At 38.7% G+C, this 27,785-nt stretch overlaps 2 protein-coding genes across 2 annotated transcripts in view; one reads left to right on the top strand and one right to left on the bottom strand.

Moving 5' to 3' along the window:
* Positions 1–21,594: 21,594 nt before the first annotated feature.
* On the top strand, positions 21,595–24,737 carry LOC137501009 (uncharacterized; the record flags this gene model as incomplete). The annotated part of the gene is made up of 2 exons (XM_068227846.1): positions 21,595–23,205; positions 24,729–24,737. Coding segments are annotated over 2 exons (1,620 nt in total), but the record flags the coding sequence as incomplete, so codon positions are not given.
* Positions 24,738–25,554: 817 nt separating this feature from the next.
* LOC136863697 (uncharacterized) overlaps positions 25,555–27,785 on the bottom strand; it is a 29,641-nt gene continuing 27,410 nt past the window's right edge. The window contains exons 2-3 of the mRNA XM_068227845.1: positions 26,265–27,504; positions 25,555–26,162 (exon numbers count right to left, since the gene is read on the bottom strand). Of these exons, the coding sequence (XP_068083946.1) occupies positions 25,555–26,162; positions 26,265–27,504 (1,848 nt within the window). The remainder of the gene's footprint in view (positions 26,163–26,264; positions 27,505–27,785) is intronic.

Below are 27,785 nucleotides of genomic sequence, written 5' to 3'. Positions count from 1 at the left end.
AACGGTTCAACTATATTCCTAATTCATTTTTTAATTATCTTCTCCAAAAGTTTGAGTGAGAAAGTTGAGTGATGCCCCTATAAATTCTGCATTTCTTCCCGTCTTCCTTTTTATACAGGGCAGTAGCGGCGATTGTGGGGGGGGGATGGGGCAGTTGCCCCCTCACTTTGTGGATAAAAGATGACATTTTTATTCCATTTTAGCCAGCTGAAACTAGGAATTATAGAAATTATTTTTAAACAAAGCAATTTGTACAAGCCCTGTTGTCTTATTGGCTAATTTTTCCCTCATCTTATTTAATTATAAACAAAATTATTAGAGGAAATACGCACAGAATGTCGTTCGTCCCGGATAACTGATTTGTATACCGCCACAGCAAGTAGTGGACACTGCATGTGCTATGAGGAAGGGTAGCAAGGGTATATTTTTTGCCAAGGTCATGAACACTGAGGTATGGTTCACCTGCTTGCCACGTGCATTCTTCAGTCTGGCAGTCTCTTTAGTGTCTGTTAGTTTCTTAGTGTGTAGTCAAATAGTAAATGATTTTAATTGTATAATCACACCGAACTTTATTTAATTGTAGTAAATGCGTAATATTGTTCCTTTGGTGAAAGTTTTATTGTATGGAATAGTATTGAATCGACCACCTCTGTGGTGTAGTGGTTAGTGTGATTAGCTGCCACGGTTCATGCAGACAGTTCTCATCCTAATTCCTCCAACGGCTAAATCTACCCAAGTCATCTTGTCATTTACGAGCCTAACTAAAATTATGTTGTGTGCAATAGAACTCCTGATTAACAGTCCCTCCCATTTTAACACCTGTTAAGAACACTTTCTAATCTCTCTCTTCCTCATTATCTCCACTTACCTGAATATCCTTAACTCCTAGCACATCCGGATGCACACTCTTTACTGATTCTGCCAGTTCTACTTTCTTTCTTGCATAAGCCTCATTGATATTGATGGATCCGCATTGAATTCCATTTTATTTGCCAAGTAGATTCCAAGGTAAATGCCCAGAAAACAAAAGCAATGAATATCAATGTGAAGAGCAAACAGAAATTCATTGTCAGTGATGAAGACATTCAAGAAGTCGAAAGAGTTTACATATCTTGGCAGTGTGGTTACACAGGATGGAGGAGCAGCTGCTGATGTCAAAATGAGAATCCACAAAGCAAATGCGGCATTCATACAACTCTATCCGATATGGAGGGCCAGAGAAATCTCAATAAAAACCAAACTTTGCATTTTTTGAACAAATGTAAAAACAGTAGTGTTTATGGTTGTGAAACCGGGAAAGTTACCTCAGAGATCACTCATTAACTACAGGTATTTATAAATAGATGCTAAAGGAGAATTAAATGCATTTTTGGCCAAAAGTAATTTCAAAGGAAGATGTCTGGAAACAAACAGAAGAAGAGCTCATTGGCACACAAATAAAGCGGAGGAAATTGAAATGGATCGGCCACACACTGCAGAAGCAGCAGGATGCAGTGGAGAGAAAGGCTCTGTTTTGGAACCCCCAAGGATAACGGAAGAGAGGTAGACCCAGGAAGTCGTGGAGACACAGTGTGATGGAGGAGGCAAAACAAGAAGGGAAGACCTTTGGAGAACTGAAGACCCTAGCTCAAAATTGGATACTTTGGCGCTCCTTTGTCAAAGCCCTATGATCTGCAAAAGAGTAAAAGGACATAACTAAGTACGTAAGTTTAAAAGGAATCCCTCGCCTGTCAAATAGAAGGGGGACTGAGTTACTCCCATAGGTTCAAAGCTTGTTTAAAATATTCTGAGCTTGGTATATTCTGTGAAGCAGGATGCTGCCTTACTTACACATAGTCACAGTGAGAATCTCTCCTATAGGAGGTAGGGACCACCGGTTGATTGTATAGTTCTAGCTGCCAGAACAACAGGAGGGTCCTGGCTCAGAACATGTCAAAGATGTCCACCCCAATTCCATAGCAATGGGTATCCCAACTCTGAGGACCATTAACTTTGCCACTCAGCCATTGTCCATGGTTCACACACTAGGATATGTCTACAGTAACGCTCACCATAAACCACACATTTGGACTTAACAGTTGAGGGTTATTCAAACATTTGTGTAATGTAATACTGTTATGTAACAAAATGTGTGACATTAAGTTAGCTGGCGACATTACCTTGAGAGCTGCACAAACTATGGATCTTAATGTCATGGTCCATTCTCCATCAATACTTCAGATCACAGCCTGCATGGTTGCTAGGCAACATAGCATCACACATTTTATTGAAAGACATTTATGTCCATTTGATTTTCCCAGAGGGAAACGCAATAACTTTTTTAAATATTCATTATTTTCCATTACCGAGACACAGTTTGCAGAAAATCTGCAGTTCTTTACTCTGTTCTACACTCTTGTTTGATCATAGGAAATGTAGTTTATCAAAGAAGTTATTAATTGCACAAGAATTGTTGTTCAAGAGTACCTATGTGGAAAAACTATTCTGAAGTTTAGTTTGGGAGCCATTCTCAGCTAACAACCACTTTCTTTGGGTACACGCTTCTGATATCTGAGAACTTGGCAGCTGTTAATTTGTCATAGTAATAAAATGATGGAAACATTAAAGCTTTTTGCAGAGCCTGTTTGGTTAAGCTCAGCTGATTATGATAATTTTTAAAATAAACACACTGTCAAAAATGAAAGTTTTGAAATTGTTTGAGAGATGACACTCATAACTTGCAGATATTGACAAGTCCTTAAACATTACATGGTTCACTCTGTTATTGTCTGCTATTATCACACAAATTTCAGCCCTCATGTTACAACAGGCTTCACTTGCGTAGGATGTTAGGTCCTTACCTGTGATATTTACAGGAGTAAGGGATACAGTTTGCTTAAGTGAAATAAATAAAGAGGCACTAAAGATGCCCCAACAGTTTTTGCTGCTGCTGATAATTTAAGCAAACCCATTTAGCACACCTCCAGTGTAGACTGTACTCTCCTGTACATACAGAAACTTCCCATTAATTAAGCCACATATTTTTCACTTGAATGTGGTACCATTAATGGTGGACTTTAAATAAGGTAAGTTTTCGCTGGGATTGTCAACAGCCACATTCAATGGGAAGTATAAGTGCTGTAATTTTCTGAAAATTATTTTGCTTTTGAACTTTGATAACTACTGACTGAAAAATTATTTTTTAAAAATGCATACAGCATCATGAGAACTGAATAATTTCTACCACATTCTAACAGACAGAACTGAGTCTCGCTCTTCAGAAATATTTTGTGAGTTTTACGACAAACATACCTGTACAATTTGTAGATCCTTAACATCAACTGGAAAACTACAAATTGATAGGTATTTTCTTTTTTAAAAATGTAACATACAAGGGTGAATTGAGTTTTATGCCTAGTGCAGCTTTGTTTAGTTAAAAAAAAAATGTTTTTTTTTTAAGTTGCTTTATGCTGCACCGACACAGAGAGGTCTTACAGCGATGATGGGACGGGAAAGGATTAGGAATGGGAAGGAAGCGGCTGTATTAAGGTACAGCCCCAGTATTTGCCTGTTATGAAAATGGGAAACCATGGAAAACTTATCTTCAGGGCTGCCGACAGTGGGGTTCGAACCCAATATCTCCTGAATACTGGCCACACGTAAGTGACTGCAGGTATCAAGCTTGGTGTTCAGATTACTCTCTGAGACTTTCCAAAATAGAGAGAATGTTTATTCAAGTTTCTGTATGATGAGCTGAAGAATCTTGGCTACTATATCATTTGTAGGTTTGCAAGACTGATGTATTATGGAGGCCGAATACAGCATGGGGTAAGGAGGAGATATTTCAGTTATGCAACCTTCTTTAATGCTAAGTAGTAGTTGTTACTACTTTGTGAAAGACTTGCCAAAAAATGAAGCCCTTTTTTCTTCTGAAAAGTGTACAGGAACACTATATCACCAGTTGCAAACATCTTGTGGGAGAGGGGGGGGGGGAAGAATCTATTTCTGCATATTTTCTAATACATACCTGTTTTTTACAACCTAAGGAGAAAAATTCACATCACTGCTGTGTAGATATGGTGAAGGTTGCAAAGTTCTTTCCATTGATATTTCGACTTATATTCTTCACAATAATAATATTTCCATTTAATTAGGAACAACGTCCTGTATTTACAGGCTGCCACTAAGGACAAGGTAAAACATATCAAATTTCTGTACAGATCTATTAATTGAAGAAAACTCTAAATTATAAAGGAACAGTATAATTAATGTGGCATTCCAGAGCTGTAGCTGTAGAGGTGGTGTCTCAGGATTTTGATGGAGCCTCGGAGGACAAGGGTCGCAATTTCGGGGATGAGCTTCACTGGAAGTTGGAAGCGCTTCCATGTGGCGACAAAATGACAAAGTATGGTACCGCGAACTCCAACCATTATCCCTATTATTTCTATTTCCTGAAGGTGGTATTTAGATTTGTAGTAAGGGATAGTGGGTTTGTATTTGTTAATCTTTTGAAGATTAACCTCCTCTGGCTGACTGCTATGGTGCTCGAATCTGACAGTCGGATCTAATATGAATCCTTGAGAGCTGCTGTCTTTAAAGGCTATGATGTCAATTCTCCGCGAACTACCGTTTATGGCCAGTCAGTGTATCTCCTCATGTACATTGAATCCCTTCTTTCTTAGTTCTTCGGCAATGAGGGATCTGATCTGGTGATGCTGCGTGTGCAGAATCCCAGGACATGACCAAGAGTTTCTTTCTCTCCGTGGCAATGCCGACAGAGGTTGTTGTCCAGGGATCTGCCTGGCACCGAGCGCACCACAGAAACATTAGCAGTCATCTTTATAGCCTCTCTCCACTCGTTACAAGACAGTCCGGTATGATCTTGCACCCAAGAGTTTGCTGGTGTGTACATTTTGTACAGTTGTACTCAGAGTCCTTTTTGCGGCAGTGAACACCAGGAGGTGAATTCACGTTCTCGTAGCTCTTGCCGGATCTTCTTAGTATCGTACAAGCCGTTCTTGGCGTTTATTTTATGGACATCAGCGTTTGTTAGTTTTAGGCGTTCTATGCATTCCCGACTCTCCACGTGAGAATCCCTTGAAGCGATGCCGAGTGGGTGTTTAGTCTTAAGCAAGATGTTACAGGCATTAATGCATTAAAGGTAAACTTCCCATGAGGTTTTAAAAAGAGTGAGTCCTTTGTATTTCTTTTCGGTGTACAGAATGCCATCTGGAGTATCCGTTGGCAACTGCAATATCTCCTTTGTTGCACTTTTAATCATTTTATCGCTATCGGATAAGAATTTCTGTGCGATTTTCTTGAAACTGCATGTTTGTGAGTTACTGTACTCACGTCCTAGTTCGTGAACCATGCGCAACGGCTGAGTGGCCTAGTAAGTGGTCCTGAGAGTCGGGATACCAGTTGCTATGGAATGGGAGTGGGCATCTCGGACATATTCTGAGTCCTGGCCCTCCTTGTGCTCAGGCGGCTAGGACTATACAATTCACCGGTGGTCCATAACCCGTTAGAAGAGAGATCCTCACTTGGACTATGTGCAAGTAGGGCAGCATCCTGCTTCATGAATTAACCGAGCTCAGAACACTTTAAGCAAGCCTCGGACCTATGGAAGTAATGGAGTCCCACTCCCATTTGACAGGCGAGGGACTCCTTGGAAACAACTTGGCGAACGAAATGGAATTCGATGGGGAGCTATCAATATTAATGGGGCTTATGGAAGAAAGAAGATAGAACTGGCTGAGTCAGCAAAGAGGATGCATCTGGATGTGCTAGGTGTAAGTGATATTCGGGTAAGGGGAGATAATGAGGAAGAGATAGGAGATTATAAAGTGTACTTGACGGCTGTTAGAAAGGCAAAGGCAGAGTCTGGGGTAGGGCTCTTTATCAGGAATACCATTGCACGCAACATAGCTTCTGTTAGGCACGTAAATGAGCGAATGATGTGGGTAGATTTGTCAGTGGGAGGAATTAGGACAAGAATTGTGTCTGTGTATTCACCATGTGAGGGTGCAGATGAGGATGAAGTTGACAAGTTTTATGAAGCATTGAGTGACGTCGTGGTCAGGGTCAACAGCAAGGATAGAATAGTGCTAATGGGTGATTTCAATGCGAGAGTTGGGAATAGAACTGAAGGATACGAAAGGGTGATTGGTAAATGTGGGGAAGATATGGAAGCTAATGTGAATGGGAAGTGTTTGCTGGACTTCTGTGCTGGTATGGGTTTAGCTGTTACGAATACATTCTTCAAGCATAAGGCTATTCACCGCTACACATGGGAGGCTAGGGGCACCAGATCCATAATAGACTATATCTTAACAGACTTTGAATTCAGGAAATCTGTTAGGAATGTACGAGTTTTTCGCGGATTTTTCGATGATACAGACCACTATCTGATCTGTAGTGAACTAAGTATCTCTAGGCCTAGGGTAGAGAAAGTGAAATCTGTCTGCAAACGAATAAGGGTAGAAAATCTCCAGGACGAGAAAATTAGACAGAAGTACATGGATATGATTAGTGAGAAGTTTCGAACAGTAGACAGTAAGCAGGTTCAGGATATAGAAAGTGAATGGGTGGCATACAGGGATGCTGTAGTAGAAACAGCAAGGGAATGCCTAGGAACAACTGTGTGTAAAGATGGGAAAAGGCGAACATCTTGGTGGAATGATGAAGTGAGAGCAGCCTGTAAACGTAAAAAGAAGGCTTATCAGAAATGGCTCCAAACAAGGGCCGAGGCAGACAGGGATTTGTACGTAGATGAAAGAAACAGAGCAAAACAAATAGTTGTTGAATCCAAAAAGAAGTCATGGGAAGATTTTGGTAATAATCTGGAAAGGCTAGGTCAAGCAGCAGGGAAACCTTTCTGGACAGTAATCAAGAATCTTACGAAGGGAGGGAAAAAGGAAATGAATAGTGTTTTGAGTAATTCAGGTGAACTCATAATAGATCCCACGGATCACTGGAGAGGTGGAGGGAATATTTTGAACATCTTCTCAATGTAAAAGGAAATCATCATGGTGGTGTTGCAAACGGCAAAGCTCATGGGGAGGAGGAAAACGATGTTGGTGAAATTATGCTTGAGGAAGTGGAAAGGATAGTAAATAAACTCCATTGTCATAAGGCAGCAGGAATAGATGAAATTAGACCTGAAATGGTGAAGTATAGTGGGAAGGCAGGTATGAAATGGCTTCATAGAGTAGTAAAATTAGCGTGGAGTGTTGGTAAGGTACCTTCAGATTGGACAAAAGCAGTAATTGCACCTATCTATAAGCAAGGGAACAGGAAGGATTGCAACAACTATCGAGGTATCTCATTGATTAGTATACCAGGCAAAGTATTCACTGGCATCTTGGAAGGGAGGGTGCGATCAGTGGTTGAGAGGAAGTTGGATGAAAACCAGTGTGGTTTCGGACCACAGAGAGGCTGTCAGGAACAGATTTTCAGTATGCGCCAGGTAATTGAAAAATGCTACGAGAGGAATAGGCAGTTGTGTTTATGTTTCGTAGATCTAGAGAAAGCATATGACAGGGTACCGAGGGAAAAGATGTTCGCCATACTGGGGGACTATGGAATTAAAGGTAGATTATTAAAATCAATCAAAGGCATTTATGTTGACAATTGGGCTTCAGTGAGAATTGATGGTAGAATGAGTTCTTGGTTCAGGGTACTTACAGGAGTTAGACAAGGCTGTAATCTTTCACCTTTGCTGTTCGTAGTTTATATGGATCATCTGCTGAAAGGTATAAAATGGCAGGGAGGGATTCAGTTAGGTGGAAATGTAGTAAGCAGTTTGGCCTATGCTGATGACTTGGTCTTAATGGCAGACTGTGCTGAAAGCCTGCAGTCTAATATCTTGGAACTTGAAAATAGGTGCAATGAGTATGGTATGAAAATTAGCCTCTCGAAGACTAAATTGATGTCAGTAGGTAAGAAATTCAACAGAATTGAATGTCAGATTGGTGATACAAAGCTAGAACAGGTCGATAATTTCAAGTATTTAGGTTGTGTGTTCTCCCAGGATGGTAATATAGTAAGTGAGATTGAATCAAGGTGTAGTAAAGCTAATGCAGTGAGCTCGCAGTTGCGATCAGCAGTATTCTGTAAGAAGGAAGTCAGCTCCCAGACGAAACTATCTTTACATCGGTCTGTTTTCAGACCAACTTTGCTTTACGGGAGCGAAAGCTGGGTGGACTCAGGATATCTTATTCATAAGTTAGAAGTAACAGACATGAAAGTAGCAAGAATGATTGTTGGTACAAACAGGTGGGAACAATGGCAGGAGGGTATTCAGAATGAGCAGATAAAGGCTAATTTAGGAATGAACTCGATGGATGAAGCTGTACGCATAAACCGGCTTCGGTGGTGGGGTCATGTGAGGCGAATGGAGGAGGATAGGTTACCTAGGAGAATAATGGACTCTGTTATGGAGGGTAAGAGAAGTAGAGGGAGACCAAGACGACGATGGTTAAGACTCGGTTCTAACGATTTAAAGATAAGAGGTATAGAACTAAATGAGGCCACAACACTAGTTGCAAATCGAGGATTGTGGCGACGTTTAGTAATTCTCAGAGGCTTGCAGACTGAACGCTGAAAGGCATAACAGTCTATAATGATAATGTATGTATGTATGCATGTCAGGAAAGGGTATATCAGGGTGGGACAGATTGAGGAATTCAGTACTATGAGTTTTTGGTCTTCCTTAAGCAGTGGCGACGATGTTAGAAGTTGGAGCTTATTGTGAAGGTCTTTCATTACAGCAGTCGTCGAACACTAGAGTATCTCTGAAGGTAGTTCCAAGATAACGAATTTGTTCGCCGTCTCTAATTAAGTCACTTTTACAGTTTCCTCCACGGATAGTATCCTTCAAGATGAATGGAAGATATTTAAGTTCGAGAAAGCTAAGGCAAATTAATAATCTGTAAGTTAAAAGAACCAGAAACCTCATATCAATGCAAAACTTGCATGTGGGAAAAGGAAATATCCTGAAGTAGCAGATACAATTAAGATATGATTCACTCTATCCTGTGGGAGTGCAGATGTAGAGAGTTTTCTTTCAGATGAGCCAAGATTTGACCAATGATAAAGCATCACCCATGTCACCAGGAATATTAAATACAAGAATAAATATTCAGGATGTTTTTAAAAATTACTGCAGTAAAACCACAATTGATCTGGTCACAACCAAGCAACTGACAATGACAAGATCTACTCACTCTTGCTACACTGCTCATCCAGAAAGGAAAAAATGAGCATCAAATGAACTTGATGGAGAGGAAGAAAAGTGAATCAAAATTTAAAAAGTAAATAAGAAATGCAACTTAAATACTGAAGAACTTTTAATATTTCAAGAAACTTAAAAGATAAAAGTGAAGAAATGACAACTAGTGACAAGGTTTTTGAAGAAGTAAAATTGAAGTTAAAGAAAGCTGTGTAATAAAGGGTCTTGTCAATATAAAGGTTGCTCAGGGAATGAATTTCATGGAATGATAACTTTAAAACAAGAGAAAGCTAGTATATAAAGAAGTAGAATGTATGCAGAAGAACTTAGATGGATGTCTTGTCTTATAAGAAACATTTTCCAGAAAAGATAGCAATTTAATGGTTCATAGTAAACCTTTTCAGTTATTTATCTATTATTCATATTATTGTGCTTCTTTGTTATTGTATTATGGCAGTATTCTGATAGAAATTAAGGACAAATGACAGATTGCCATAAGAGGTGCTGTAAAGATTGTTTTGTGAAGAAGATAAGCAATGTGTTTCTTTTTGTTTTATTTTAGAAAAAAATTAGTATATCAATACTGAGTGGCAGCCTTGAGTTTTGTACAAATTATTCACCCACTTCCAGAGACAGGGCCAACAGTGAGTTGCTGATAAGTTTTTCCTTCCTCTGCCAAGTATGAGACTGCTGTTGTTTATTAAGTGACTTACAGCGTTCTGTCTCCTGAATTTCCTACATCATGACTTTGATACTGTTTCTTGTATGATTCTTTCAACAAATGTAAACATCACTTATATTTTTCTTAACTAGCAGTACCTATTCTAAAATACTTAGGTATTCATAATAGGATATATTGCAGTTGATTTTGATGAGAAAGACTTTGGTAGAGGAAGGTGGTACAGTACTGTACTACTGCACCCTGAAGATAATCTCTTGCTCTAAACAGACAGTGGTACAGCCCACGAGTCTACTGTAAAAGGTCCAAGCACATTAAATTTCCAAATGTAATATTTTATGTATGCCCTCTCTTAAATAGATCTCACAAAAAAGCTTTACCTCTTTTTCAACTCGCAACCTTCTGCCCTATGAAAGGTCAACTATAAAGCAAGTAAGTTAAAAATAATTATACCCACCAAGTCATGCACCACCTCCACCATAATGTCTAGTGATCCTTCAGAATAGTACTTCTGAGGATTTCAATTCAGGAAGAAATAAATAGTAGTTTGTAACTTATATGCCTAAATGTGTTTATTCATGATTAAATAAAGGACCTCAAATCTGTATCACATGTTCCTTTTTTTTCTTTGTTTGTGTGTGTGTGTGTGTGTGTGTGGTCCATATAGGATTAATTATCAATGTTACAAACAAGAGTTTTACAGTGATGCTCATAACTTCCTACTTTTTGCATTAAAATCCTGAAAACAGTGATTGCTTAATTCTGTGTAGTTACTTACATATTGACTATATATTTCAAAACATTCTAAACCCTTTTCTTTACAACACGCCAAAAACACATATCTCATCTAACACTGATATCACAACATTTGGGGCTGATGACCTAGATGTTAGGGCCCTTTAAACAAGCATGATCATCATATCACAACATTCCAAACTACTCATTACTAACTGAAATAACAACTGCTTTTCATCTGAAACACTCAAAGCACAATGTTCATAGTCACTTTAAATCAAATGTTGCATGAAACTATACACTTACTGACCTAGCTACTAGGTGCACAAGACCACCCCTATTTAATTCACAAATATCTACATATTCTAAGTTCTTAATCTTTGTGAATGAACTCCAGAATATTGCTGACTAAAATTTTGAAATACATTGCAAAGAACATTATCACCAACATCAAATTCTATAGCTTTTATGTGCAGCATAAAGCATCAACAAACTTTTGCCGCCAGATTCTGTTGTGTGTCGTGGCTTTGATCCATAACCAAGTTTTCTGTGCCTCCTTAGTCACTTTTTTCATACAGCTTTTCACCCATATCATCTTCGGTCTGCCTCTGCATCTGGTGCCCTGGAGATTCAATTCTAGCCCTTGTTTGTCAAAGAGATTTGTGTTGCTCCTTAGTGTGTGCCTAATCCACTTTCATTTTCTGCATCGGACTTCAGCGTTGATATCAATTTCCTTTGTCCTTCTCCACAGATCTGCATTTGAAATAACATGCAGCCACCATATCGTCAGGATGTTAAAAAGACATCTGTTTACAAAAGTCGTGAGGTTGCCCCTGATTAGTCTCCATGTTTCACAACCATACAGTTGGACAGACTTGAGTTCGAATGTTCACAACTCTGTAATAAAAAGGAGATTCCTTGATTTCCATACAGGTTGCATTATTGCAAAGTGCCTTTTGCCTTACTGATTTATTAGCATTATCTGTAGTCCAAATCTTCTAACTGATCTGTTGGTCCTCACTGTGTAACTCTGTTTTCCTTCAGTGTCATTTCATTACAAGATCAAGCTCCATTAGGTGCAGAATGTGCAACAACAAACGTACTTATTTTACACCAGGTGACCGAGATGGGTTCAGACAGCAATCCTTGATTCTGGACCTAACAAGTGCAGTTTCTTAAAATGTTGCTAATTTCCTGCAGAATTCGGAACATTTCCTGCAGGATTCTGAACGTTTCCACACTTTTCCAAATCTTTGTGTTCACAGTGCTGTCAAAGCCCTTCTTAAAGTCAATGAATACTATGTGATGAGTGGAGTTCTGTGGATTGTTCCATGAGGATTTGCAAGGGTATTTATCTGGTCCATACATTGAGTGGCCTTCTCTGAAATCTCCTTGATCCTTTGTCAGCTTTTGGAACACATGCTGCCTGATGTGTTTTTGGACCACTCGTGAAGGACCTTAATTGGGATGGGAAAGCAACTGTTATCTTGCCACTTGTTTCAGTCGGTGGGATTTCCTTTCTTTGGCAGCTTGATCAGCAGAACTTTCTTCCAGTCCATACGTAGCCTTTTGTGGTTCCAATGAATATTGGAAGTAGGATATCTGCAGAAGTTCCACATTTGTCTTCACTGGACCAGTAGTAATGTTAACTAACCGTAGAGCTTTACCATTTTAAATTTGTTCCATGTATCAATATAGATCTATACGATGAAATTCGTAAATTGTACTGGCCTTGCTAATGTCGAGAAATCCTGCTGGACCACCTCATTATTGAGTTGGGCGAGTTGTAGTTTGTCCTTCCTTGCTGGCGCCAGGTTCCACCATTCTTTGGTTGGATAGTAGCTGTCACCAGGTGATGGTCGCTCCCCACATCTGCTCCTCTCTTGTTTCTTCCATCTAATATAGTGTGACGATTTATAGCAACAACGTATTGGTTGATTAAGATTTTTTGACAAGACGTTCAAGGAGAAAAGAGCTGGGACCAATGGGAGGTTAGTGGATGTAATAATAAGAAGAAAAAAGGTTAATCAAAATAGTATATTGTTTCTACAAAGGGAATTAATTTTAAATTTTACAACTCAAAATTTTGTAACCTGACACACAAAAGAAAACACTCATCGTGAATGACGTACATTAGAATAGAATCCCTAGACCATTTACAAGTTATAATATGTGACTAATCAAATGAACATGGTAACCTATAAGCCTCGGAGAATATGGACACAGATTTCCAAAAAAGTAAACAAAGGGAGAAGAAAGGCACGGGAAGGACCAAGGACGGGGATCACAATAATGGGAGTCGCCTGAGTATAAACATTGCCAAATGCAGGAACAGTTTTATGTGATAAGTTGTACCGTCCAGGCCACAAGTTCAATCACTCACCAACTCTTGAAATTGCATATTACTCGATGTTCATTTGTTAAGGAACAATATCACTCATATCAGGCTTAAAAGAAAATCGGCCACAGAAATGAAGATAACTCCAAAATCCATAGGAGAAGAATAATAGTGGTAATTATAAAATAAATACTCTGTTGCTCACCCAATACAGCAAATAAAAGAAGTGGAGCTTCCCAGCAAATACTGGGAAGTCCTCAGACGACCCTCCAACCACACTCGGAATCAGTGCTGGACTGAAGACCGAGTATGTGGGGGAAGCCTTTATACCGCTGCAGAAAGTTCCGGAAAAAAGTACACAAAACGTCGAGAAATATAGGACACTGACGTAGTGGATGACGTAACCCAGAGGAGACTCGGTGTGTAGTCAGCAGTTCACCAGGACGGATGCATGGCGAGGCAGCAGAGAAAGTCCAAGGCCGGTTAGATGAATGAAGTATCGGCGAGTATATGAACATAGATGGAGTTCCAGATGACGGTAGCCGAAAATAGGTGAGTGATCGTTACAATAGGTACTTGTGGTTTTACTGACAGTGGCATGATTTGATTCCCCATATTGTGATCTGGGGAACCCACGTCACCTGGTAATTCCTGTGAGGAGAAATGGTGCTACAGTCTGTTGCTGTATAATTTGACGGGTCGTTCAGCACTGTTGTTTCTTCTACAGATGTCATGCCTTTCCAGCATTCGGATCTCCCTTCATGACAAAGATGTCCCTTTTCTTCTTTTTGCACAGGGTTCAGTGCAGCTTGCTGTACAACTGATGTTTTCCTCTCTTCTCTTCTTTTTGTCAGTGCGTAGCACTTCACCATGATGACCGGTCTTATTCTGGATGAAAAACAAGCCACTATGGCTTTTGCTGAGACTGGATAAAACTCTAGCAGGCTCTTCCTTGTTTGATTGTAACCCAAAATCCAACTCCCTTGCTGCGCTGCTCTCTCCCTGAGATAGCAGCGTTTCCCTATCCTCAGTCCTCACTTCACCGAATCCATTGTATATGTTACCTCCGTAAGTCTTCTTACATGCCACACTGTCCGCACATTCCAACTTGAGGAGTTTCCGTTTTCATGTTGAAAGTTATCTCCTTATTATCCAACTGGTTTCTGTTTGTTCATGTTTTAGTAATAATGTTCTTTCTAGTTGTGCAGGTTATTAAGCCATAGCACCCAAAGCCATATGGAGGGGTTGCTTCCTGTAGCATCAAAACCTCCTTATTTTCTTTTATGTCCCTTCCCAAAGTCTGTGGAAACCCCTCTTCTACTCCACCTTCAATGCAGTTGAGGTCTTTTCTCGTAACCCTGGGTTGGAATGTATACTACACTCATAAACAGCGTACTCTGGGACTTGTGGGAAGCATTGTTGCCCCCTCGACATGGAGTTGCATCTAAGGACGGTTCCTACTATCAATCACCTCAAGAGTCCATCAGTTATATTGTACTAGTAAATAATGAACAATAACCCATCACTTCAACAGTTCATCATAATCTACAATCACCTCAACATGATCATGCTAAGGAAAAAGGCAGGAACTACCTGATTTTGAAAATTGAGAATATTAAGATCAAAATTTAATCACTTTTGCATCCCTTTCTACTTAAGGATGATGTTGAAATTAACACATTTACTACCAAAAAAAAAAAAGCAGGAAGATTTAGTTTTTGACACAGCTGTAGGCCTATACTAGAATGATTACCAACAGTAAAATGAACAAAGTAGCAATGTGCAGACACTGCTTTTTTACATTGGAACCAGTACCATACTTACTGCTTTCTACGAATGTTCAGCACATAATTAAAATACAACCTTTAAATGCAGTAGCCCTACTTCTACAGGTACTGCTTTCTTACAGTGCAGTCTCTACTAACTACTGTACATTCTGTCATTGTAGATGTCAAAAAAAAATGCAAAAGCAAAAACTGATTTTTCCTTATATTTTGAATGAAAAAATCATATCACTGCTTTTTAAGGTGGTATTATGATGCAGAACATTGACACAATTGCAACATTACCAAAAACTCAATGTTTTTATCTACAAATACTGCCTTTTTCCTTCGCACAGCAGAACAGTCCATCACTTTTAACACTTCTGAATGAAAGCAATAACCAAGTATGAAAACAACAGCCCATCAGCTATGTTGTACTGGTAAATAATAGACAATAACCTCCCATCACAACTTCCATCAGTCATAGCACTTTCAGGTAACGAATAATAGCCTACTATCACAAAAAGTCCATCAGATAGCCTACATTATACTAGAAAGTAATAAACATTAACCTACTATCACCTCAACAGTCCATCAATTACAATGTACCATTAAATAATGAACCATAACCTAATATCACAATAATACTCAATCAGTTACAGCACTTTCAAATACCTAAGGAACAATAACCTACTATGACAACATACATCAGTTAAAGCACTTTCAAGTAATGAACAGTGACCTACTATTACAAAAGTCCATATGTTACAGCACTTTCAAATAACCTACCATCACAACATCCATCAGCTAAAGCACTTCCAAGGAATGAACAGTAACCTACTATTACAAAAGCCCATAAGTTACAGCACTTTCAAATAACCTACCATCACAACATCCATCAGTTAAAGCACTTCTAAGGAATGAACAGTAACGTACTATTACAAAAGTCCATAACTTACAGTACTTTCAAATAAGGAACAATAACCTACGACCACAACATCCATCAGTTAAAGCACTTTAAAATAATGAACAGTAACTTATTATCACAAAAGTTCATGAGTTACAGCACTTTCAAATAAGGAACAATAACCTACCATCACAACATACATCAGCTAAAGCACTTTCAAGTAATGAACAATAACGTACTATAACCTCAAAAGTCCATCAGATAGCCTACATTGTAGTAGAAAGTAATGAACATTAACCTTCTATCACCTCAACAGTCCATCAATTGCATTGTACCATTAAATAATGAACCATAACCTAATATCACAATAATACCGTACTCAATCATTTACAACACTTTCAAATAAGGAATAATAACCTGCTATCATGACATCCATCAGTTAAAGCACTTTCAAATAATGAACAGTAACCTACCGGTACTATCACAAAAGTCCACCAGTTATAGGGCATTCAAATAAGGAACAATAACCTTCTATCACAACAGTATCAATTACAGCACATAAAAATAAGAAACATTAACTTACTATCACAACAGTATCAATTACAGCATATAAAAATAAGAAACAATAACCTACTATCACAGCAGTATCAGTTAGAGCACATCCAAATAAGAACCTACTATAACAACAGTCCATAAAATAAGAAACAATGAACTACTATTGCAAACAGTCCACAATTTCAAATGTTTGGGTCATCAGTCCATAACTGGTTTGATGCAGCTCTATATGACACCCTATCTTCTGCTAACTTTTTCATTTCTACATAATTACTATTACTGGCGAAACTTTTACTGATACTTCTTTGTACGGGGGTGAAGAGTAAGGAGGGTGCTAGCCCGGTTCTGGTAATACTGCCAACTGAAAGGAAATAAAATCTGAATTGAATCGATACTGGTAGTATGATCAATTGATAGCAATTTTTCTAAACCTTTATTATCGCAAGCCAACAACTGTGTCACACACATGAATTCTATATTTTAGCTTTGCTGAGTAAACAACAACAGTAGGCCTACTAGTACGTAAAGTGTATGTCAGATGTCTCACGGCGATTCATAGTTTGTGTTGAAAGGTTCCCGATACGAATCTCGAAGCTTGCTGAGGTCTACCGATTCAGCACCAGGGAGTCCAGGTATCACTAAAAGTTTTGCGAGTAATACATCTACCCTAATCTACTTGTCATATTCTTCTGTAACACCACATTACAAAAGCTTGCATTTTCTCTCTTTTGGAGCTAGTTATGGACTATGTTTCACTTGTGTATGATGCCAACCTTCAGAAGAAAGTTTTCAAAAACATCCTTGTAATTCTGATCTAAATGTGCAAAGAGAGAAAATTATTTTATTGAAAGAGGGCTTTCTTGCTTGTGCTAGTCTGCATTTTATGTCCTCCTTACTTCTGCCATCATTAGTCATTCTACCATCCAAATAACAATAATCATCTACCTCTAAGACTTCGGTGCCTAATGTAATATTTCCTACATCAGTCAACTTTTGTTTCACTGCACTCCATTAATTTTGGTTTGGTTTTATTTAATTTCATCTTGTATCGCTTCTCCAAGATTATGTCCATAGCATTTAGCGATTTCTCCACATCTGCTGCAGACTTCACAAACGACAATATCATTGACAAATATCAGACTTTTGATTTCCTCTCCTTGGAATACGATTCCCATTCCAAATTCCTCTTTGATTTTCTTCACTGCCTGTTCTACATAAACATTAAAAAGAAGAGGGGACAAAATGCAGCCTAGCCTCACTCCTATATGAACTACTGCTTCTTTTCATAGCCCTCAGTTCTTATCACCAATTTCAGAGAAGGGTAGATGCACCTATGCCTCACCCTGTACCTATAGCTGACAGCCTAACTTAATTAAGATATTAAAAAATAACAATATCTCCACTCATTCTTTCTTTTTGCATCAGTTTGTAGTTGAAATGTTTCTCTTTAGAAGAAAACATGAGTTGTAGTAATTAAAGTTATGATCTAGATCCGCAAGTTTGGAGGGACCTTAGCATTTTTCATAATGAGGTTAGCACAAGTAAGTAACGTATTATATGGGTTCTGAAAGTTAAATCAATGTTTGATAGTACATATGTTCAGTGAATGAATTCCATATGGTGGCTAAAGTGAAAGTTACAAATTGTCACGGGTCAGACATTGATACACCATACTGGGGCCTAATACCTATACCTGACACTGGTGTCAGCTTAGGGTCAAATCATTACTTTGGTCTGTTTCCAATTAGAAACAATCATTGTGTAATAGCTAGATATAGATACGATGGCCATTATCGTTAAGGCATGAAGTCTATATGGTCTGACACCATGGTTGGCCGGTTCGAGTCCCGTTGGTTGAAAAAAATGTCACCATCAGAATGTTGACAGCAGGGTAGGAGAGGTGGTGGTATACAATTTCTAATCACCAGATTGAATGCCAAACGCCTGGATTAAATGCCAAAAGTCTCCACAGTGCTCATATGGAGTGAGGGCACACGACGCTGTTGAATGGAGATTCATTCGGCGGATGGCAACATGACACCCTGAGCAGAACCCTTGGTGCTATTCCACAGGAGTAGGGTATGTGCCGACACCAGGTTTCACCTTCTCCCTTCTTACTACCATATATCACGTCATTAATTTCATCCCAATAACTCCTCCAATGAGGTTGACATCAGGAAGGGCATCCAATCGTAAAAACTCACTACAGAGATTCATCTATTTTCATACCGCCCCTGCAGAGAAACAGGACTAAAGGTTGGACATACATTCATACTAACTAGGTATATTTCTTTTTATGCGATTCTCCAATAAGGGAATCTGAAGCTGGACCCATGTGTCAGATGTAAGCAGCTGATATAAACCATAACCCAAAGCTGTTTATATCTCAAAAATGTTGTCACACCTATCTCTCAGGTAGTGATATAAAATGCACCCTCAACAAAGTAAATTTTTAAAGTACCCACAGTCATCTATGGCTGCTGCATTGTATGAGGTGAAATGAGGAATGCCAGTAAATATGGCAGCTTCAAAATAGGGGGTACCAAAAACTGTTGTTCTGTATAAGGCTAGGGAGAAATATCCTGCTTACAACGTACAGGCTATGTGTAATGTTATTAGTTGATAAAAGGGTAATTTATTTTGCTATATCATACAATATGCCGGCCCTGTGGTGTAGGGGTAGCGTGCCTGTCTCTTACCTGGAGGCCGTGGATTCAGTTTTCGGCCACGTCAGGGATTTTTACCTGGATCTTAGGGCTGGTTTGAAGTCTACTCAGCCTACGTGATTAGAATGGAGGAGCTATCTGACGGTGAGATAGCGGCCCCTGTCTAGAAAGCCAAGAATAACGGCCAGGAGGATTCGTCATGCTGACCACATGACACCTAGTAATCTGCAGGCCTTCCGGCTGAGCAGCGGTTGATTGGTAGGCCAAGGCCCTTCAGGGCTGTAGTGCCATGGGGTTAGTTTTATATCATACAATATATGCTGTGTCAGCAATAGATGCAAAAAAGTATCAGCCTTAGGAGATGATGAAAAATGAAGTTTCAGCCATAGGTACGAAAACACACATTTTAAAAATTAATTTTAAGGAATAATTATTGATAACAAGAATATTTTCTTTTTATGCATCTAGTTGGGCACAAAGAGATCTATCTGATGGTACATAAAAATAATGTGTGACTTGCTTAGAAAAATCTTCTCCCTGGATTATTGAAAAAAAAAATATATATATATTGAAGTGTCAATTACTGGTGCATCTACCAAGGAACAATAACTTAGTATCACAACAGCTAAGCATTTTCAAGTAATGAACAATAACTAACTATCACAACAGTCCTTCTGTTAAAGCACTTTCAAATAATGAACTGCTGGTATAACCTAGTATCACCTCAATGGACAATAATCTCATCAGTTACATTGTACTACAGGGCCTTACACTCAAAGTGGGGCCGGTCGGCGCAGTGCAGTGGGTGGATGGGCGAGCTGAAGTTCAGACGAGCACATGGCAACTCGCTAAGCTTGGGGATGGAAGAGCGCCTGATGAATCGCATGTAAATAACAGCACACATTATAATGCAGAATCAAAGTAAAATCATTTTTCACCTTATCACAGAAGATGTTAAAAATGCCCTCCACCTGCATCTACACATTTCTGGCTTCAGCTCGCCCATCTACCCAGTGTGCTGCGCCGACCAACTGGCCGGCCCTACTTTGAGTGAAAGAACCCGTACTAAATAATGGACAATAACCTCAAAAGTACTATTGTACATTTTTTCTAGTAAGTAATAAACAATAACATACTATTACCTCAACAGTCCATGAATTACATTACACCAGTAAATAAACCTACTATCGCAACAGCTTATCAGTTACAGCAATTACAAGTACTGGTAATGCAAAATAACATAATATGACAGCAGTTCTTCAGTTACACCACTTTCAAATAATGAATTACCAGTTCAACCTAGTTACCACCTCACAGTCCTCAACTTACATTGCACTAGTAAATAATGAACTGGCTACTATCACAACACACATTATTTCTGTCCCCAATTTTGACAGCTCCTTTTCATTCTTTACTTCCACTACTCAAAACTATTGTCTTGCTAATCTCTACATTGATATGTACTTCTTAAAACAAAAAACACCATCACTGTGTACGTTGATCCTCAAATCTGACTTGTTCAATTTTTCTATTTAGTACATTAAGCTGTTTCTGTACCTCCTCCTCACCTTCTCCTCAGTCCGACTCCATGGCTAAATGGTTAGCGTGCTGGCCTTTGGTCACAGGGGTCCCGGGTTCGATTCCCGGCAGGGTCGGTAATTTTAACCTTGATTGGTTAATTTCTCTGCCACGGGGGCTGGGTGTGTGTGTAGTCTTCATCATCATTTCATCCTCATCACGACGCGCAGGTCGCCTACGGGAGTCAAATCAAAAGACCTGCACTAGGCGAGCCGAACATGTCCTCGGACACTCCCGGCACTAAAAGCCATACGCCATTTCATTTCACCTTCTCCTCAGATCACAACTTCATCCGCAAACATTATTTCCCTTCCATAATCTTCACTTGCTGCCTTTATGATGTCATCTCTCACCATAATTAATGGGAAATGTGACAACACAGTCTCTTCTTTTCGTCCATTGTCAATTCCAAGCCATTCTGTTCTACCCACTGCTGTCTATCATATATTGCTTTTATCATTGTTTCCTGCCAAAACCACAGCACTTATGCTTCTTATCAGCAAATATATAGTTTCTTCATGTGGTTGGTATTTATATTTAGTTAATCTGAATTTGTGGACAGTGGTTATTTTCTCTCATTTCATGCCTACTGTACTAGTGAATTTTGGGCTGTGCCGTAGCTGTTAGGGCCCTTTAAACAACAAACATCATCATCATCAAACTAATGAATTTTGTGTATTTCATTTCGTGAGCCCAGCTATAGTGTGTATTTAGTTACGTGCCGCATGTTTATTTAGTTTTTCTTCACTGTAAGTAGGCCTACTTACATAGCGTTATAATGAGCAACGTTAAGCAATACTCGTGTTCTGAATGTGGTAAAAGCGATGAGTATAATAAAAATCTTAGGAAACATGTTTCTAAAGCCCATCCAGAGAAACTAGATGAAATTGCACCTTGTTTAAAGGACAAGACATCTTTTCCGCACCAGTGTAAATTTTGTGATAAACAATTCACACACAGTTATAATTTAAAACGCCACGAGCGTCAGTGCCACACAAACTCAAATGGAGGACCTGAGACAGAGGATAAACAATTTCCTTCTTTCTCAAGCTTCCTAGATTGGAAACAGCACATTGAAAGACAAACATGTTCACAGTATGTAAAGAAAAGGGGTTCTTACACTGCAACAGATAACACAAAGAGACATTACTATGTGTGTCATCGATCAGGCTTTTTTGTGTCTGAAAGTAAAGGCATCAGGCACCTGAAGCTTCAGGGAAGCAACAAAGTTGATGAGATCTGTCCAGCAAGTATTCGACTAATTGAACATGAAAATGGAATGTGTGAAGTAAAATATGTTCCCACTCACAAAGGTCATCAAAATGATCTAAGCCATCTTGCCCTCACAGATGTAGAGAGGAAAACATTAGCAACAGATATTGCCAACCAGATTCCCTTTCAAGCTATTCTGGACAAAATTCGTGAATCTGTAACAGACCCAAAGCTTGAAAGAATTCATTTAATCACAAAACAGGATTTGTATAATATTGAGCGTAGTTTTAACTTGAGCTCTAAATCTGTCAGACATCAGGAGGATGGTACAAGTGTTGAGGCCTGGGTCAATGAAGTAAATTCAGGTGACAGTCCCTGTGTATTATTCTATAAACCTCAGGGGACCACCAGTGAAAAGCATCCAAACCTCAGAAGTGATGACTTTGTTTTAATTATTATGAACAGTGCTCAGAGTGAAATATTAAAGAAATATGGTAGTGACTGTATATGCACTGATGGAACACATGGGCTTAATAGCTACGGGTTTGAGTTAATAACGCTTTTAGTTCTGGATGACTTGAGACAGGGCTTTCCTTGTGCATTTCTGATTTCCAATAGAAGTGACCAGGAAATATTGTCTCTATTTTTCACCTACATTAAGAATGAGGTTGGTTGTGTATCCCCAAAGGTCTTCATGTCCGATTTGGCAGAAGCCTTCTACAATGCTTGGAATGCAGTCATGGGACCTGCAACCATGAGATTATTCTGCTCATGGCATGTTGACAGAGCATGGAGGAAGAATATTCAGACCAAAGTAAATGGGAGGGAAAAACAAGGAAATGTTTATAAAATTCTGCGAACAATAATGCAAGAGACAGATTCAGTTGCTTTTGAAAGAATGCTTCCTGCCGTAATGAGTAATTTAACAGATGATCCTGACACCCACGAGTTTGCTGTATACTTCCAAAATAACTACACAAGAAATGTAAGATCCTGGGCGTATTGTTACCGCCTTAATAGTGGACTTAATACAAATATGCACATTGAGAGGATGCATGGTGCAATTAAGTACATATACTTGCATGGGAAAAGCGTGAAGAGATTAGATAAGGCGATATATGCATTAATGTGCTTTGTGAGAGACAAGCTCTTTGATAGGTTAATTGTGCTGAATAAGGGAAAACTGACAAGTAAGATGAAGGACATAAGACGGAGACATAAATGTAGCCTTGAGGTCAACAAAGACTTGATAATGAAAGAAGATACTCATTGGACAGTACCATCATCTTCAGATATTATGCAGGTGTATGTTGTTCAAGAAAATGATATTTCCTGCAACTGCAGTTTAGTATGCGATGACTGCAACACATGCATTCACCAGTATGCATGTACGTGTATAGACTCCAGTGTGAAATGGAATATGTGTAAACACATTCATTCCATCTGCCAACTGAAACAGACCCAGGCAAATCAACAAGCAAGAGAAGATGACAGCACTGAACACCCAGTTGTAAATGTTGAAAAAGAACTTGGTGATGAAAAAGCAGAAAAACTGGCCCAAGTAAGGAAGAAAAGACCACCTGAGGAATATCTGAAAAAAAAAAAAATATATATATATATATATATATATATTAGTGGATGGAATTTAAACACCACAAAAAATGGAGGTCTTGGAACTGCACATAGCATCTTTGGAAACAATACAACCCAAAGAGAATGCTTCTAAGAAGAGGAATATTGTACCACAGAAGACATTGTTTTCAACAAAAAAAGAACAATCACCCCCCACAACAAACACTGACTAAGCCCATTTAGCCATTACAATTTTATTCCTTCAGCAACATTAGTGTTGGGAATAAATAGCCTGTATACTATGCATCACAGCTGCAATGTGAGAATGAGTGTGTTTATTTGTGACAAGAGAAGCCACATGTTTTCCACTTGTATTTAGTTTAGTAATGGCAGACTTTAGCAAACCGAAGTTTTGATTGGGATTCTAAACAAATAACATTCAAGAAAATCATTGCTCACATGTTCTGGGGTGTGGTAGTGTCAGAAATGAATTTGCTCTTAATGTACGATAGTAACAAGCTGACTGCATAAATTAAAAAAATGTACACATCATTATGTGAACTGAATACTCTTATCATTTTCTGACAGAAGCAAACGATGAAATTTGTCAATGACGACATCACATTTTCTGATCATAGCCCCTTGGTCATGTATATCTTCCATTATATATCACTATTGTTAATGAAATCCTTGAATATTTGCAAGGGGCCTGACATTGCCTGTTTTCATATTTCAATACCAGATTTTCAAATTGTGACCACTTGCCTTATCCAATGCTACCCATAATATCAGAGAGATCTTCAACAAGCATAATACAGCCATCACTGTACAATTCCACAGTTAAATCGATATTCACAGTAATACATACTTCAACAGTAGGAAACTTACCACTGTCCAACTGATAACACACAACCACATTTGCCAAAGTACCATATTTCTGGCTCACTAAATAGTCTCAATTCAAACTTTAGTGAAAGCAATTCAAAGTTCCCAATTATGTCTTCTTGCTGTCAGTGGCGTTCTTCCATTTCTTATTCCAGAAATAAATTTTCTCAATGAGCTCAGAATCTTGGCTGGTAAGCAGAATAGATATTTACAAATACTGCAAACTGTTTGGAAACAAAGTTGGGACTGCACCAGGAAGCAATACAGCTCCATTTTGAGGATAAGTCTACTGCAAGCCATCACTGTCTTTATAAGTTCCACATTCAACACAAGTGAGGATTCAAAATTCCTTCCACAAACTCCAGCTCTTTTCCCTTGGGATACATTCTTAGCCATACAAATTTTGAACTGATGCCACTGCTAGGAAACTTGAAAATTGACCATCGGGTTCATAATTACCTTTCCAGTGTGGGACACATTTGCCAAACATTTTTGGTGGGATTACTAATAATTGAAATGTTCAAAATTGGGTTATTTCACCTTTCTTCAAAACCAGAAGAGTTTGACTTTCTGTACTCAACAGCAGAATGGAATGGTAACTTTTCTGAAGCATTACATCTCCTGCAGGATGCCTAAGACCTCTAAAATCTTAGGGAAAGTTTCAACCTAAAATGAAAAAAAATTATGCATTGGTACAAAATTAGAGTTTTTGTAACAGTAACAGGTATTCGGGATTCATACTTCCATTTACACAAATACAGTACAAATATACCTTACCTAATAGATCTGAACAGCTATGGCAACAGGACAACACATAATTTTATTTGTCTTTCTCTCAAATTTTTAAAAGTATCCGCCAGTACAACATCTTCCAAACACTTTACTGCCTTGACCTGTAAATTAAGAAAGCCGTGTTATTAGTTATACTATTCACATTTCATTTCATATCATAATTACTCAGTTGCAAACTGGGTAAACAAGCATATAACTACTCGCCTTACCAATATAATAAAAACTGATGTTCATTAAAATAACATACATTACACCATCATAGACAGTTATGCCTTTCAGCATTCAGTCTGTTAGCCTCTCTGAATTAAGTACACCCCCTTATATTATACACAAATATAGGTCTATAGCATGCAATTAACACAGCCTTCCACCTCCTATTATTATTTTAGATTTCTGAAAAAAAAATTGTATTCGATGCTTACCTTTTTTTACAGCAGGATAGTCCTATGAGATATAATCCTGATAGCTTGCTTCACTTTACTTTATTGTTAACATGTAAATCAAACAAAGGAAATACACATAAAAGTGAAAGCACCAAATAAGAGTATATGTAAAAATTATTATGAAACTCTATTTAGAAGCTTCTCTTGTCACAAAATAAACACACTCTTTATCACTATTAATGGTTGTATGTACATGACCAGCCCATTCACTCCCAAACCTAATTTTGTTGAAGGAGTGAAATGGTAATGCTTTCAACTTCTGTATCTTCGGGTTTAGTCAGCGTTTGTTGTGGTGGTGATCTCTTCTTTTTTGTTGAAAACAATCTCCTCTGTGGCACAATATTTCTCTTCTGAGAATCAGTCTCTTGGGGGAAGGGTGCATGCCTCTCCTGAGTGCGTACTGCATTAATTGTTGCTTCCAAAGATACTGTGTGCCGTTTCAAGACCTCCATTTCATGAGGGGTTGAAATTCCATCCACTACAGCCATGAGCCTCTGCTTTGATTTATCTTTCTCATTTTGCAGATATTCTTCAGGTGGTCTTTTCCTGCTTACTTGAGCCAGTATTTCTGCTTCCTCGTCAACAACAATTTCTCTTTCAACATTCAGAACTGGATGTTCAGTGCTGTCATCTTCTCTTGCTTGTTGATTTGCCTGGGTCTGTTTCAGTTGGCAAATGGAATGAATGTGTTTACACATATTCCATTTCACACTGGAGTCTATACACGTACATGCATACTGGTGAATGCATGTGTTGCAGTCATCGCATACTAAACTGCAGTTGCAGGAAATATCATTTTCTTGAACAACATACACCTGCATAATATCTGAAGATGATGGTACTGTCCAATGAGTATCTTCTTTCATTATCAAGTCTTTGTTGACCTCAAGGCTACATTTATGTCTCCGTCTTATGTCCTTCATCTTACTTGTCAGTTTTCCCTTATTCAGCACAATTAACCTATCAAAGAGCTTGTCTCTCACAAAGCACATTAATGCATATATCGCCTTATCTAATCTCTTCACGCTTTTCCCATGCAAGTATATGTACTTAATTGCACCATGCATCCTCTCAATGTGCATATTTGTATTAAGTCCACTATTAAGGCGGTAACAATACGCCCAGGATCTTACATTTCTTGTGTAGTTATTTTGGAAGTATACAGCAAACTCGTGGGTGTCAGGATCATCTGTTAAATTACTCATTACGGCAGGAAGCATTCTTTCAAAAGCAACTGAATCTGTCTCTTGCATTATTGTTCGCAGAATTTTATAAACATTTCCTTGTTTTTCCCTCCCATTTACTTTGGTCTGAATATTCTTCCTCCATGCTCTGTCAACATGCCATGAGCAGAATAATCTCATGGTTGCAGGTCCCATGACTGCATTCCAAGCATTGTAGAAGGCTTCTGCCAAATCGGACATGAAGACCTTTGGGGATACACAACCAACCTCATTCTTAATGTAGGTGAAAAATAGAGACAATATTTCCTGGTCACTTCTATTGGAAATCAGAAATGCACAAGGAAAGCCCTGTCTCAAGTCATCCAGAACTAAAAGCGTTATTAACTCAAACCCGTAGCTATTAAGCCCATGTGTTCCATCAGTGCATATACAGTCACTACCATATTTCTTTAATATTTCACTCTGAGCACTGTTCATAATAATTAAAACAAAGTCATCACTTCTGAGGTTTGGATGCTTTTCACTGGTGGTCCCCTGAGGTTTATAGAATAATACACAGGGACTGTCACCTGAATTTACTTCATTGACCCAGGCCTCAACACTTGTACCATCCTCCTGATGTCTGACAGATTTAGAGCTCAAGTTAAAACTACGCTCAATATTATACAAATCCTGTTTTGTGATTAAATGAATTCTTTCAAGCTTTGGGTCTGTTACAGATTCACGAATTTTGTCCAGAATAGCTTGAAAGGGAATCTGGTTGGCAATATCTGTTGCTAATGTTTTCCTCTCTACATCTGTGAGGGCAAGATGGCTTAGATCATTTTGATGACCTTTGTGAGTGGGAACATATTTTACTTCACACATTCCATTTTCATGTTCAATTAGTCGAATACTTGCTGGACAGATCTCATCAACTTTGTTGCTTCCCTGAAGCTTCAGGTGCCTGATGCCTTTACTTTCAGACACAAAAAAGCCTGATCGATGACACACATAGTAATGTCTCTTTGTGTTATCTGTTGCAGTGTAAGAACCCCTTTTCTTTACATACTGTGAACATGTTTGGCTTTCAATGTGCTGTTTCCAATCTAGGAAGCTTGAGAAAGAAGGAAATTGTTTATCCTCTGTCTCAGGTCCTCCAATTAAGTTTGTGTGGCACTGACGCTCGTGGCGTTTTAAATTATAACTGTGTGTGAATTGTTTATCACAAAATTTACACTGGTGCGGAAGAGATGTCTCGCCCTTTAAACAAGGCGCAATTTCAT

Source organism: Anabrus simplex, chromosome 5, assembly GCF_040414725.1.
Source record: "Anabrus simplex isolate iqAnaSimp1 chromosome 5, ASM4041472v1, whole genome shotgun sequence".
NCBI lineage: Eukaryota > Metazoa > Arthropoda > Insecta > Orthoptera > Tettigoniidae > Anabrus > Anabrus simplex.
The sequence above is the reverse complement of the archived record's forward strand: the minus strand, read 5'-3'. Positions and strand labels throughout refer to the sequence as shown.